Source organism: Neltuma alba, unplaced genomic scaffold (assembly GCF_004799145.2).
Source record: "Neltuma alba isolate B1F8T4 unplaced genomic scaffold, ASM479914v2 tig00012586_pilon, whole genome shotgun sequence".
In the NCBI taxonomy this organism is placed as follows: Eukaryota; Viridiplantae; Streptophyta; class Magnoliopsida; order Fabales; family Fabaceae; genus Neltuma; species Neltuma alba.
In genome coordinates this window covers 271487-286943 of record NW_021637038.1, presented here as the reverse complement: position 1 = coordinate 286943, position 15457 = coordinate 271487, and the positions used below count along the sequence as shown (strand labels likewise).

At 32.2% G+C, this 15457-nt stretch overlaps 2 protein-coding genes across 3 annotated transcripts; one reads left to right on the top strand and one right to left on the bottom strand.

The window, feature by feature from the left end:
- Positions 1-1367: 1367 nt before the first annotated feature.
- On the top strand, positions 1368-14609 carry LOC114728984 (ATP-dependent DNA helicase DDX11-like). 2 transcript variants are annotated; one of them, XM_028915923.1, is made up of 10 exons: positions 1368-1638; positions 5286-5366; positions 10102-10734; positions 10842-10930; positions 11475-11828; positions 12120-12422; positions 12540-12782; positions 12888-13109; positions 13274-13847; positions 14300-14609. In XM_028915923.1, the coding sequence occupies exons 3-10, from the start codon at positions 10116-10118 to the stop codon at positions 14518-14520; spliced, it is 2625 nt and encodes an 874-aa protein (XP_028771756.1). In that variant the 5' UTR covers positions 1368-1638; positions 5286-5366; positions 10102-10115; the 3' UTR covers positions 14521-14609. The 2 variants fall into 2 exon arrangements, with proteins under 2 accessions (XP_028771756.1, XP_028771757.1); XM_028915924.1 differs by lacking the exons at positions 1368-1638; positions 5286-5366 and adding an exon at positions 9811-9882.
- Positions 6917-8252, bottom strand: LOC114728987 (60S ribosomal protein L37-3-like). Its single transcript, XM_028915928.1, has 4 exons — positions 8141-8252; positions 7898-8033; positions 7358-7459; positions 6917-7229 (listed from the first exon to the last, which is right to left on the bottom strand). The coding sequence occupies exons 1-4, from the start codon at positions 8141-8143 to the stop codon at positions 7183-7185; spliced, it is 288 nt and encodes a 95-aa protein (XP_028771761.1). The 5' UTR covers positions 8144-8252; the 3' UTR covers positions 6917-7182.
- Positions 14610-15457: the final 848 nt, after the last annotated feature.

Genomic DNA, 15457 nt, shown 5'->3' with positions numbered 1-15457 from the left:
CTTTTTCAATAAACAGCTTTTCCAATCGCTCATCCAAACGGGCATTGAGTAAGCGCAAATAACGTCCTGTAATGAAAATAAATTGCTGGGAGCACACAAAATTCCTTTAGGGTGATCGAGAGATGCTTTCCATGGATATGATCAATGTATTGCAGAACCTAACCCCAGAAGTTAAAATTCATCTTCCTGACTAAAATAACGGAATCTTATTACATAAGACCTAAAGCGTTTGAATGGAATCAAAACTATAATTTTAAAAGTGCTTTTACAATATATAAAATAAATATGTAGAAAAATTTATCTCAATTTGTAAAAAAGTGCTTCTAAAAAGTATTTTTTGTGGTGCCCAAACCACCCCCTAATTTTGAATCACAGTAGATTGAATTACTCAGGCTACTCGTGTAGTACTATATGGCTTTGCCATTGCTATCAATTTCCTTTATCTTCATCAATTTCACCTTAAACTACGGACATTAAAATATAGTTCTCTAGTCACATTTATAAGGCAAAATTTTTTTTTTTAAAATCATATTTATAAGACACAATTTTTTTTATAAATATATAATTTTACTTTTCATTGATTATTATGTTACCTTAATTTATATAAGATATAATATATATTTAATAGTGATAAAGTTAAAAACTTATTAAATTTTAAATAAAAGTGAATAAAATTTAATTTTGTTTTTATCTACATGAAACATGTTAAAAATAACTCGATTAGAAGAATGCAATCATTGGGAATGATTTACAATGCAAACTACTAAGTATTAAGAAAGATATTCTGAAGAAAAAAAAAACCAACATACACATTTTACAAATAACTAATTCTCTTGATCAACCAAAAGGATCAACAATTAAACCAACCATGCACTTCTGAAAAATTCACATTGCGGGTGTATAGGGATCCCGTGCTAATGAAACACAAAGCCAGGACTAATCACAGGCTTCAAACGCGTGTTACACCGAGGCGTTGTCGGTTAATATCTAAGAATCTCAAGTGAGGACAACCTATACATTGAATGTTAAAGTCGGACTTGCAACACTAACCTAAAAGGATCGTGTTATTCTGGTAGACAACTAATACCTACATAGTCATTTGTAGGTTAGGAAAATCTGTAATATCCCAAATTTTATGAATTTGACTAAATCATGATAAAGGAGAAATTTTTAGAGAAATTTTTGAGATTAAGACCCTTAAAATATTGTCTGAATAATTATAAAGTTAATTTCAAGAATTTAGGATTTATTTTCTTGGAAAATTCAAAGAAAATAGTTAGAGGATAATTTTTGAGCTGAGATTTTAAGATAATTATTTCATTGACTAAAGAAGCTAGTAGAAGAAGAAAATTCATATAAAATGTCCAAGTTTAACTTCTGGAATTATTTGATTTCCTAGAAAATAGAGAAGGATCAAATTGAAAGAAAATAAAGACCAAAGGGCATGATGGTCATTTCACATCCCTTGTCCTTTTTAATCTGCCAAAAACGCCTCCTCCCTTCTCATTCTCCTTTGCTACCGACTTGAATAAAAGGAGAAGGAACAGAGAAAGCTTGAAAGGGCGAGAGGAAGATGATCGACCACGAGGAAGAATCAGAGGTGTTTTCTTTGCATGTAAGCGTGCTTTTCTAATTAAGGTGAGTCCTTCAGGCTTTTGTCTATCCTTGTTTTCTTTGATTGGGGCTTTATGGGAGTGGAAGAAATAAATGAAAATCCTTCCCCAAAAAGAGAAATTCAAGAATCGCATGAAAGCTTTGACCGAAGCATAAATTTTGAGTTGTGTGAGAGTAGTCCTGCACTTTATGCTGCTGTTTGTGTTCATTTTTTTTTCTGGTACCTGATTGCCAAAACAGGGGATGGGTGATTCAAGGGGGTTAGTGTAATATCCTAATATTTAAAAAAAATAAAAAAAATATAATAGAGTCAACTTTCCACCAACTTTCGGTGGAAAGTTGAAATTTGAAGTGGAAAATTTGGGAGAGAATGGAAAAATGGGGCAAACATATAAAAAGGAGAATTATCCTACACATGACCTAGAATTAGCGGCGGCGGTTTTTGCATTGACAATTTGGAGGCACTACTTATATGGATTACAATTTAAAGTCTTCAGTGATCACAAGAACCTGAAGTATTTAATAGATGAGAAGGAATTGAATAATAGACAATGTCGGTGGATGGAATTCATCAAAGACTACGACTTTGAGCTTAAGTTAACAATCAATATTGCTCGTAATATAAGTTTATTTCTTTTAACCATGATAGCGATTTTAAAATTTTAAAGTTTCTTTTTTTCCTATCATGGTTAATCATTCAAATAAATTGTTGGATTTAATCTAAAATGATTTAATAAAAAGAATAGTTATAATTATGGGAGCTCCGGGAGCTCAAGCAAAGGCAAGAGTCAAGTCAGAAGGATTTAGCCCGTAGAGGCTATATGCAGAGGAGACAGGCTCAGGGGAGCCATATGGGAGATTAAATCCATGATTAAATCCAACAATTTATTTGAATGATTAACCATGATAGAAAAAAAAAACCTTAAAATTTTAAAATCGTTATCATGTTTAAAAGAAATAAATTTATATTACGAGCAACATTGATTGTTAACTTAAGCTTAAAGTCATAGTCTTTGATGAATTCCATCCACCGACGTTGTCTATTATTCAATTCCTTCTCATCTATTAAATACTTCAGGCTCTTGTGATCACTGAAGACTTCAAAATGTGATCTATATAAGTAGTGCCTCCAAATTTTCAATGCAAAAATCGCCGCTGCTAATTCTAAGTCATGTGTAGGATAATTTTCCTTTCCATACGTTTGTCCCATTTTTCCACTCTCCCCCAAATTTTCCACTTCAAATTTCAACTTCCCACCGAAAGTTGGTGGAAAGTTGACTCTATTATATTTTTTTATTTTTTTAAATATTAGGATATTGCAATTTTTTAATTATATTTTATGGATTAAATAATTATTTATTTATCACCTCCAAATTATTTGCCTTAATAAAAAGGATTTTCCACAATTTCCAAATATAAAATTATTATGTTCTAAATTCTAAAAATCCCATTTTAAGTTTAAACCTCAAAATCAAACTATCAAAAATTCAATAATACTTCAAATATTTATAAATAAATAATTTAATCAAAACTTTAATGGTATAACTAACATATATATATTTCCACAAATAATAAACTTTTTAACTACAATAATTATTTTAAAACCTCCAGTCACCCAATAAATAAAACTAAACAGATTAAAATTTCAATAATATATCAAACAATCCAAATAAATTATCTAACTTGAATTTAATCGGTAAAAATATGATATATCCCATAAATAACAGATTTTCAACTAAATAAATTAATTTAAATACTAAAACTAACAAATAGAGAAATCTAAACTGATCAAAATTAACAACTTATTTACTTCTAAATTTTTATAGTCATCTTTTGTCAAAACTCAATACTTAGATCATATATAAGTCTCAAAATTTTCTCTAATCACTATAGTAATAATGTAAATAGGAAGCTCAAAATATACATGAAATATTCATAAAGAAATTTTTGATAAAAAGAAGTAATTTTATGTACCTAAAACATCTTCAAAGCTTGCCTTCTTCCTCACAGTGACCATCGATAGCTCTCTGCACTCTTTCACACACTCTATCTCTCTTTCTCTAATTCTCTCTCCTTCTCTCAGCATATGCCTTATCTTCCGTGTCCACTCTCCCTTTTATTCTTTATTTCTCCAACCACTCGATCCCATTTTTCTTCTGGCATTAAATCTCCTCCCCCCAAAGTCTTCATTCCTAATCCAAATGGATTAATTTTTCTATGCCTCAATTTTTTTCCACGCACCAACTTTCCATGTCTCCACTTTCAACTTTCAACTTTTCTTCTTTTTCTTTATTCTATCTCTTTCCACCGTAATTGTTGACTCTTCCCCCCTTTTTTTTTAAATCCTTAATTAAACTTTAGGATATTACAGTTAGCTTCAGACTTTTCTTTCCTTGAGTATAAGGCTGAATATTGATGAAATTGAAGACAGGTTTTATGACCCACATATATAGGAAATTGCTCTTGGACTGATTCTATTTTAGTGGCATTCTCGAAGACGTCTTTGAATCAATACCTTCATTGTTTTATGCGGATGGCATGGGTTCCATACTTAAAAGGTGAATGAATAGGAATAATATGATTATAAAGATTAAATAATGTTATAGGATATTTTGGAGGAAAGGCCGTGAGGTTTAATGGGAGGGGGGAAAGGAGATGTAAGAGATATGTGTGTGTGGGTGTTGGCTGTTGTCCATGTCAAATTTGGAAAAAAATTTCAGATTTGCTTAAGAATGTGGTGTGAAATATAGGAAGGGAAGAGAGATGATTAAACCTTGGTGTAGACATATTAAAATATTTTTGGATGTGTGGGATGCTGTCCAAAATTGTTTAAAGTGTGAAGATAGATATTGAAATCTGAAAAAAAAAAAGTTTATAGATTAGCAAGGTTGCTGAATTATTTTTGGAGACTAGAAACAAATGATATACATATAGGGATAATTAATCTCCAGGTCTTTATAGTTTCATCTGATTTTTAATTAGGTCCTTATAAAATTTTTTTTTATCAGATCCTTTTATTTTCGTGTGTTTTTAATTAGATCCTTCTTTTTTTTTCTTTTTATCAAGTCCTTATAATTTCACTTATTTTTTAATTAAGTGCTTTGTAGTTTTTGAAAAATTATTTATTAACTTTATTCTTTAAAATTAATTTCATTTTTAAATTAACAATTATATAATTGGACAAAATAATTAATATAATCATTTAGTAATTAATAAATAATCAAAATAATAATTATACTTAAATATAAATTATTTATAATCATATTTTAATTTTAGAAAAATTATTATTATAATTTGAATTTTATAATTATAAAAATTTGAATTGAAAATAAATAATGTATTTGTTTAACTAAAAATTTAAAAGAATACTAACATAAGATGTTACAATAATTTATATATTTTTTAAATGTTATTGTTTGTAAAATAAAGAATAAAAACTACAAGGACCTAATTAAAAACAAAGTAAAACAATAAGAACCTGATAAAAAGAAAAAAAAATTATAAGGACTTGATTGAAAATATATGAAAGTATAAGGACCTGATAAAAAGAAAAAAAAATTATAGGGACCTGATTAAAAACCAGTTGAAACTATAAGGATTTATATATTAATTATCCCTATACATATATATCTATATATATATTAATCTGCCCTTGCCCATATAATTTATAGGATTTGATATTTGTTCAAGTCCATCAACAAGAGAGCCAAGGAAGAAGCAAGGGGAAGTTAGTGTGGAAGAAAAAGCAAAAGGTAATAACTCTTTTCCTTTAATGTGATTGTGCATTGATTGCCACGTGCTTGGATGTGCTTTTATGCTGTTTGTGCATGAGAACATGTAAGTTGCTTTTGCATGATAATATTTGTCATGACAATATGCGCTGGTTTCCATTTATTTTGGAATATGGGTGCAATAGATAGTGATTGGCTAGATAGGTGTATGATGTATGTGCATCATTGATTATATTTGGATACAAGGTGTTGTTCTCTTTGGCTTGTGTAGCATGTTGTTTGTGATCTTATATGATTATGTGAACAAAATTTGTTACTATTAAGATTCTTTAGAATCTCACCCCTTCTTCCATATAATACAGCAAGAGTAAGTACTCTTAAGGGTAAGGAAGTAGTGATTGGTGGAGTTTAAAGTTGCAGGAAGCTGGCGATCTTTTGTACATGTATATTTTGCTTAAAATGCATCTTATTTCAAAGTAAAGATGTATTGTATATCTATTTTGGTATGTAAATATTCCTCCATAAAGAGGTGGCTAAGGACAGATAAACCATGATAACTACTATTGAAAGAAATGATCAATATTTTGATATATAGTTACTATTTTGTCTAAAATTGTGTATCTATGGGTGTGTTTGGATGAAACCAAACCGTGGTTTGGAAAAGTGATTCTGGAGAATAGATTCTGAAAAGAATAGATTTTATGAAAAAGTAATTTTGAGAAGTGAGAGTGTTTGGATACTTGTTATCAGAAGCACTTTTTATATATACAAATTACTAAAAAAAAGACATAAATTAATATGATAATTACAGAAAAAATAGATTTTATGATATATTTTAATTTGAAGGAATAAAATTGTTAATAATATATTTTTTATTAACATAATTAATAATACATAAGATAATATAATTAATAAATAATTAATATGTATATATATTTATAAAATATAAGATTAAATATGTTTATAAAAAAATATGTTTATAAAAAAAATAACAATATACATATCCTATAGACTCTTACACTCTTTTTTTTCCTCCAAAAGTAAAATTTTTTTGCTTTTTTCAAAACCATGGTTTTGATTTTTGAGTGAGTGTTTGGATGATTTATTTCCCAAACCATAATTTGAAATGTCACCCAAACACAACCTATATGAGCCTATGGCCAAAATATTAAAAGTTAAATCCTACTGGCTATAATTGATTTGATATGGGATCCAAAAGGTTGGATGGAAAAAAAAATGGATTCAATGGTTAAATACAACCCATGGGTCTTAAATGATTTTTACCGTTTTTATAAAAAGATTAAATTGGGTACTCGAACCACTCGACAGGTTACTCTAAAAGTGAATTTTGAAATGTTTAAAACTTTTCAGAAAAGAAGTCTTTGGAAACTTAAAAAAAAAAAAATTAACTTCCCAAGGATTGGAACCTGGCTATTAGGGATTCAAAATTGAATAGAATAACTCTATTGGTGTACAAAGGATAGATGTAACAAAATGCAAGCCAATGCATGAAGAGTAAACCAAAATACGTTAATGCATAGCAAACAAGGAATAATCTGCGATTTCCAAACTGCCATAATAACAAAAGTTGATACTTTTCATAGATCACTATGTAACAAATCTTCATATGCCAAAATGGTTGTCACTGAGTTTCCGCAATGATAACTGATGTAAGTAAAAAATACATATCTCATAACCTCTCATTGAACAGTCAAAACATCTCCCGATCTTGTTCAAATTTATGACAACTACGAATTAAAAGAAATAAAAAGACAAAGCAATGAGACTGAAAAATCAAGAGGAATGTTCCAAGAGCTAGACCCAATCTACCAATGACTTAAGCAGTGGCAGCTGCTCCCTTCTTCCTGGGTGCCGCTTGGGTACCTAAAACAAACAATCCAAAAATGAAAAATAAGCATGACAAGAAACCCAAATCGATGATTTAATTTCTCGAGGAATATTAAAGAAAACAATCTCCACCAAATAAAATTAAGTTTGACAGTATTTAATACCTTCTCTGAATCCACTCTTGAATCTGTGAGGCACATTTCGCAAGTACCTCATCCTGCCGGTTCCAGTGGTCTTTCTACGGATCGCCTTCACGCTCCAGTTATCTGGAATCGTAATTATGATAAGAAAAAGTCTCATCACACATAATACAAAGCACATTAAAACAAAAACCTAGTACAAGTCCTTTTGATAGTTTAAACACAAGCTGATCACTTCGAGGTTCTAATAAGCACGTCCACCCGGCTATTCACACACGCAAGAAAACATTCATCACAGACAAATCGTATCACAATCAATACCGAGCAAATTATAAATAACCGAGAAGCCCAATATAATGAAGTATCATTTAAAAGCAGTTTTGGTACCAAACAAATTTAACTTCATTTGAAATAAAGAACTTTACTTCTAAAGGCAAGCCAAGAACAGGTAATAACACGCGAGCAGATACAAATGACAAATTCATCTGAAGGAAAACAAAGAACACACAATACAAAGCTGATTAACAACTTCCAGCAAGCAACCCAGACAAAGGTAAAACTTACACTTCCTCTTGCGAGCGGCAGGGAAAGCGCAGGCGGCACAGCGACTCTTCTGGAGGTGAAAGCTGCGTCGGCCACACCTCACACAGAGAGTGTGGGTCTTGTTCCTCCTCTTACCGAAGCTTCCCGTACCCTTCCCCTGCAATTCAAAAATATCATATTAACATATATGAATCAAGCACAGAAAAAATAGCACTCTGATCACCAAACACAATCGTAGAATCGTATGAAGAGAGAGAAAGGTACCATCGAAGCGGAGACAGAACCCTAGAGGAAATGAGGAATATGGCTGAAGAGCGTCAGCGGCGCATAGATGAATTCTTAAATAGCTAACTAAAACCAAATAGGTTTAGGGTTGAGAGTGGAGACTTGACGGTCCTCGACCCCTCGGAGGCAAAGTAATATCATCAGATGGAGTGAGGTTCACCCGCTATGATACACCGCATTTTCTTTATGGGCTGGGCTTTTTCTATTTCAACGTGGCAAGTTCCTTTTTTTAAAGTTTATTGAATTCTTAAACATGCTGTCTAAAAACAAATTCTTAGACAATGAATAAAATATATTTTTTATTAATAATTAAATAAAAATATATTAATAAATATAAAATAAATCTTCCAAAAAGTTTTTTTGCATTTTTTAAAATTTTATTTATTCTACAACTGTTTAAACTAGAATTTTTATTTAAGACTGTCTTTAATTAATACTACTTCCCGTCTTTAATAAAGAGCTTGTCTAATTTTTATTTTGATCATAAATATACGAACCAATTCATTTTATCTTTCAATTTATCTACTTTTTTATAAAACAGTCTTTGTAGTAATTATAGTTTTAACTAATACACTTGATTAGTAATAATAGTATTTTAAAAAAAATAACACACATTTCTTATAAATAACTAATTTAGCAAACTTCTTTAATCTATTCAAATTAATCAACTAGCTTTTATATTAAAGACAGGATGTAGTATCATATTATACTACCTTCGCTCCTTATTGTAAGAACTAATTTGATTTAGTTACCACAAATAACTAATTTAACTAAATTTTTTAATCTCTCTAAATTAATTAATTAGGTCTTATATTAAGAACGAATTTAGTAATATTTTTAAAATAGATTTGATAGTTGGGGATTATACATGTGCGTGTGTATTCGTCAGGAATAAAAATGTATAGCATGTTCTCCAAAGGCCGAACTACTTTTATCACTGATAGTTCATAAATAATGTAATATATTGATATATTTGATATTAAAAAAAAAGATCTTGTACTATTTCAATTTATTTTTGGTTTGCGAATTTTGACCTCTTTTGGCTAAGTTTATCTTAAAAACATATTAAAAGCTATTATTATTATAATAATATAGTGATAAATATGTATATAATAGGAAAGTTAAATGTTAAGGTATAAACTATAAAAGATGTCTTAAACTTATTCAACGTTCACTTAAATTTTTTCCGAACTCACTGCAAAGTTATAATATTTAGAATTCAGAATTATCACATTCATTTTCATTTAAAAAAAAAAGAAATTCAGTAGAAATTTAATTTTACATAATTATATTGAAGACTTGGCTTTGAGAAGTTCCAAAAAAAAAAAAAAAGAAGGAGTAAAGCATCGCATTACCGAATTGAGATTACTAATCCGTGCAGCCAAACAGGGCCTATCTCTGGATCCTTTCCCGCGCTGAGCCTGGCGGGAAGTCTCGCTCGCTCCGCCTTTGATGCGGCCACAAACGGAGTAAAAAACATGGCGGCAATATGACCATAAAAGAGCTCACAGCATAGTTATAGTTCCTTGCGAGCAGATTCTCGTAGCTTCATTCCAAGCAAACGTGAAATTGAAAAAAAATGGATGCCAGCAATGGAAGTAAATGTGACTCAAAATTCCCCGCCTTTCCCTTTAAACCCTACTCCATCCAGATTGACTTCATGAATGCCCTCTATAAGTCTCTCGAACAAGGTGGCGTTTCCATGCTGGAAAGTCCCACTGGTAAATCTCCCTATCATAATTTCATTTGGAATATTTCGGGTGAAGATGATTTCGTTATTGTCATTTCATTTGGATTGCTGAAAATTACGGTTATATTGTTAATACTTATGCTTTTACCTCTGCTGTTAGATCCAGTCAATCAAACCCATTTCGTTTTTTAGTCGTTGTGTAAGATAAATTCGTTATACTAGTTTAATTTGAGTAATTTTAATGGAATAGGTACTGGGAAGACTATGAGTGTTATTTGTAGTGCTTTGCAATGGGTGCTTGATCGGAGGCAACAGCAGAAATCAGAAGCAGGGCGTGATTGTGGTAAAAATCAGGAAAATCTGGGCGGGGGTTCAGATGATGAACCTGATTGGATGAGAGACTTTGTTGTGGACAAAGAAAAGCAAGTCCAATCTGAAAGAATAAGCAAGAAAAAGTATGGATCCAGATTAGATAAGCCTGATAAGAAGAATAACCGGGAAATTTGTAAAGATTTCCAGGTTATTGGTGAAGGTTCTCCTCCTGGAAAGGGTTGTGATAATTCGAATGAGAAAATGGATAAAGTGGACGTGGATGTTATCGATGAGGAATTCTTACTTGAGGAATATGAAAGTGAAAATGAAGAAGCTCTGGATAATGTAACGTCGAAGAGGAAGGCTTCTAAAACTGGGTTTACTTCGTCCAGTGAAGAGGATGAATCTGAGGAGGAGGAGGAGGAGGAGGAAAAAAAGTTAAAGGTTTTCTTCTGTAGTCGAACTCATTCACAGCTATCACAGTTCATAAAGGAATTAAGGAAAACAGTCTTTGCTAATGAGATGGACGTTGTTTGTTTGGGCTCCAGGAAAAATCTTTGCATTAACGAAGGTCAGACATTTTCCCCTTAAGCAAGCAGGTTTATTTTCTTTTTCTAAGGCCGCATGGCTAATCAAAATTTCTAGATTTTTAGTAATTATCTTGCTGCTTGTTTCCAGAAGTACTAAAACTTGGAAACTCTACACGCATGAATGAGCGGTGCTTGGAACTCCAGAAGAAAAAGAAAAATGAACCAGCAGAAATTAAGGTGCGTGAGTTCAAGTTATTATGGTTATCCTTTGGAAAATGATATATACAACTTTTGAGTTGAGAAAGGTTATCGTGTTTGTTTAATTCTAATTGTTTCTCTATCTTATAGAATAATACCACATGCCTTTTGAAAGAATCATCTAAAGATGCCATGCAAAATTGTAGAATATTATGTGCTTGTGGATGCATGATTTTTACATTTTGCAGGAAAATAAATCCTAATTCGGAAGTTTGTTGGAGCAATGGAGGATACGATTTGGTGAACGTAGAATAATCTAAGCTTCAATTTATTTAACACGTCTATCTGCTCTGCCAAAATACCAAGAAAAAAGTGTCTATTTGGATAATTGAATACTAATCCACTATTCCACTGTTATTCAATGCTTGTATGCTAAATGTTTCTAACTTTGCAGCAAACTATCCTACTTACTAGCAAGTTGGAACAAGCACTTTTGCAATTATATAAATAATAGTGATTATATAGACTACTTTGTCTCCCTGGACTTTGGCTTCCCACGAATAATGATGGCTCTGATTTTCAGAACTTTAGAGCATGTACAAGAGTACGGAGAACAAAGGCATTGTCTGGCTGCCCAATGCTAAGAAAGCATAGATTACAAAGAGAATTCATGAATGAGGTATCTCAGAGAGGGGCCTTGGATATTGAAGATCTTGCTAACTTGGGAAGAAATTTGGGAACTTGTCCTTATTATGGTTCTAGAAGCATGGTTTTGAGAGCTGATCTTGTGGTTCTACCATATCAGTCTCTTCTGTCAAAATCATCTCGTGAAGCACTTGGTTTAAATTTGAAATCCAATGTTGTCATTATAGATGAAGCTCATAATTTAGCTGATTCACTCATTAGCATGTATGACTCCAGAATTACTTTAGCACAGGTGTGTTAGCCATTACTCTACCTTGATTGAAGTATTGCAAACATCTATCTTTCAAGAGCTAGTTTAATCTTGATATTTGAATTTGCATATGCCATTTTGAGATGCTTTATATTGGTGCGGACGCCATCAAACAATGAGATATCAATGTCTTGGAGACAGTCAATATGCATTTAGTGTAAATTTATTGGTACACCTCATTCATATTAATTTGTTCTTCGTTAAACATCTACACTTTTAATATGCAGTGTCGATGTCTCTGTTGACTATAAGATGATTCTTCTTTTTCTTCAGCTGGAAAATGTACATTCCCATTTGGAGAGATACTTTGACAGATTCCGTAATCTTCTGGGACCTGGTAACCGGAGATATATTCAAACTATAATGGTCCTCACTCGAGCTTTCCTCCGAGTGCTAATCAATGAGAAGGATTCAAACCTCATAAATTCTTGCCAAGATATAGAAAAGGCTTTTCAGGATAGTAGGGCCTCTGAATTTACCATGTCCGTCAATGATTTTATCTTTGAACTAAATGTAGACAATGTCAACTTGATTAAGTTGGTGAAGTATATCAAGGAAAGCAAAATCATGCACAAGGTGAGTCTTGCTGCTGTATATATACATTAATGCACTGTCTTCTAATTAAATTCCTCATGGTGCTTCTTGATTTCCTGGTTTTGTCATTTTGATGTCCAAATGTAATTTATTTTCCAGGTTTCTAGTTACGGAGAAAAGGTAGCCAACTTGGAGAAGATTTCAGTTACCACTAAAATTGGAGAACGTTATGAAGATGGAAGCACTCAGTCTGCATTCCAGGCATTAGCTGACGTATTGCTATCACTGACAAACAATGACAATGATGGAAGGATAATCATTTCCAGGTCTAGAACAACGAGCCCTGGGAAACAAGGATATATTAAATATGTTATGCTCAGTGGAGAGAAGATATTTTCTGAGGTTTGCCTGATGCTGTTGTCTTAATTTCTGAGAAATCTGAGCTTAGGTTTCCTGTCTCAATAGATAATATCATGAAAAGATAATTAACTCTTAATCTTTCCCTAGATTGTGGACCAAGCACACGCTGTTCTTTTAGTAGGGGGAACTCTACAACCTACTGAAGAAACACGAGAGCGACTCTTTCCGTGGTTGCCACCAAACCAGTTGCATTTCTTTTCATGCGGTCATATTGTACCCCCACAGAGTATTATGCCAATTGCAGTCTCCCGTGGCCCTTCTGGCCGCTCCTTTGATTTTAGCTACAGCTCAAGGAGCTCACCTGATACTGTGAGTAAAAGTCAGTCCTGATCTGCCGATGTTTTGGTTTGAAGTGCGAGTTCTTCTAATGGTTGTGATTATAGCGATTGGCTGATGAATAGTGTTCTATGTGAATTGCTATTCTCTATTTTACTTCCTGAAGTATTGATTATGATGTATTGTGTGCTTTACAGATGCGGGAGCTTGGTCTTCTCCTCTGTAATTTGGTGACCATAGTTCCTGAAGGAATTGTTGTTTTCTTCTCATCTTTTGATTACGAAGCGAAAGTCTATGAAGCCTGGGAATCTTCTGGCATCCTGGATAGAATTACGAAGAGGAAGCGTATATTTAGAGAGCCTAGAAACAATACAGATATTGAATCTGTTCTTAAAGATTACAAAGAAACAGTTTACCCATCTTCGAGTATAGATCCGAGTGGAAACCCAGCATCGCAAAGCGGTGCAGTCCTCCTGGCCGTTGTTGGTGGAAAGATATCTGAAGGGATTAACTTAAGTGATGGGATGGGGCGGTGCATAGTCATGGTTGGACTGCCGTATCCTAGTCCATCTGACATTGAGTTGCTAGAGAGGATAAAGCACATCGAAGGTTTTCGAAATTCAAACCCCATTGAAACTTCTACGTTTTCCGCCAGTTATAATGTTTATAGTGGAGATATACAAGGCGGTTTCGGTATCTTAAGAAGTTGCAGTCACAGAGGAAAGGAATATTATGAGAATCTCTGCATGAAAGCTGTAAATCAATCAATAGGTGCGTATACGTTCATATCTTTTAAGACTTTCTTCAAGCTCACAAGGGTGTGTTAGGAGTCACATTGGGGTGGAGCCAAAACCACATTTCGGTGAAAGCAACCTGTAGGTTGATTCCATCGAAAGTTCAAAACCATGTCCTAGCTTCTAAAGGTGTACATTGGGTGTTTGGTAATCTGCTTTACAAGATAAAATTTTTCGCACATATTTACTTGGTAGGTGTTTAGATGAGCTTATTGTAAGTTATCTTGCAATATATAAAATAGATATATGAGATCAGATTTGTCTTGTAAAATGTAAAAAAAAAATTATTTAATAGATTCTTTTGTTTCGCAAACACTAAGGTGCAAAATCACTTATAAGCTAAATCAAATAGCTTAATACATCTGACGTGCAGGATGGTGCAACTAGGAAATTTTCCAGTCACTGACATCTGTGTGTTTATTGTTTTAGGGAGAGCAATCCGTCACATTAATGACTACGCATCAATTTTGCTGGTTGATGCGAGGTACGCATCTGATCCCTCAAAGAGGAGTTTTTCTCCTGCAGTCAACAAGCTCCCACAGTGGATAAAGGATCGATTGGTTTCGTCTACCAATAACTACGGTGAAGTCCATAGGTTGCTGCATCAGTTTTTTAAATTGAACACAAGGGTTTGTCAAAAGGATGTGTAAATACATACAGGGCTTACCAAGCCGAAGAGACAGAATTCAGTATTTGTACTCACACAAGCAGATCCTAAGGAAAATTAAATTTGATCCAATATAGTGTGTGATTATTTAAAATGATCAATGTTATTTGTTGTATCATACCACAAATATCATGATGGTTGAAGAAGAGCATTCAGCTATCATTTTTATTCATCTTATAAGGTGATGATACTTCATGTCTGTAGTGGCATGTTTGGAAATACATCCGATGTAATCAAAAGGGAAAACTTTGTTTTTGGTAGAATCAAACTATTCAAATACATTCTTAGACAAACCAACTAAAGTTTGAATTTTCATTGAATTGGAAATAGCATCTTATTTTTAAAATAGGGTTAAAGTGTATTTAGCATTCTGAAATATTTTCTCAAATACATCCAGTATCTTAAAGTATTTTATGATGCATCCAGTACCTGAAGTAGTATTTTTTTATGTGCGTCTAGCAATATAAATGATTTTTTTAATGCATCTAACATCTCAAAGTATTTTTTTTAGATGCGTCCAGTATTCAAAAATATTTTTTGGTACATCTAACACCAAGACAAAAAAAATACTTTAGAGTGCTGGGTGTCCTTAAAAAATATTTTAGAGTGCTGGATACACTACAAAATACTTTAGAGTGCTGACTGCACCTGAGAAAATACTTCAAGATGCTAGATGCACCTTAACCATTTTTAAAATATTATTATTAAATTATAAGCTCACATAAAAAATAAAAGACGTAATAATGTATGATCGAAGTTGAAGAATATATAAAAAAAATTTGATTAAAATGTCTCAGAAAAATAACGAAAAAAATACTTATTAAAGTTTTTTTAAAAAATAAATAAGTCATGTTTTGTAATAGTTTTGACATGTTAAAATCATCTATTTATTATTTTAAAAGTTAACTGGTATTTTTTTA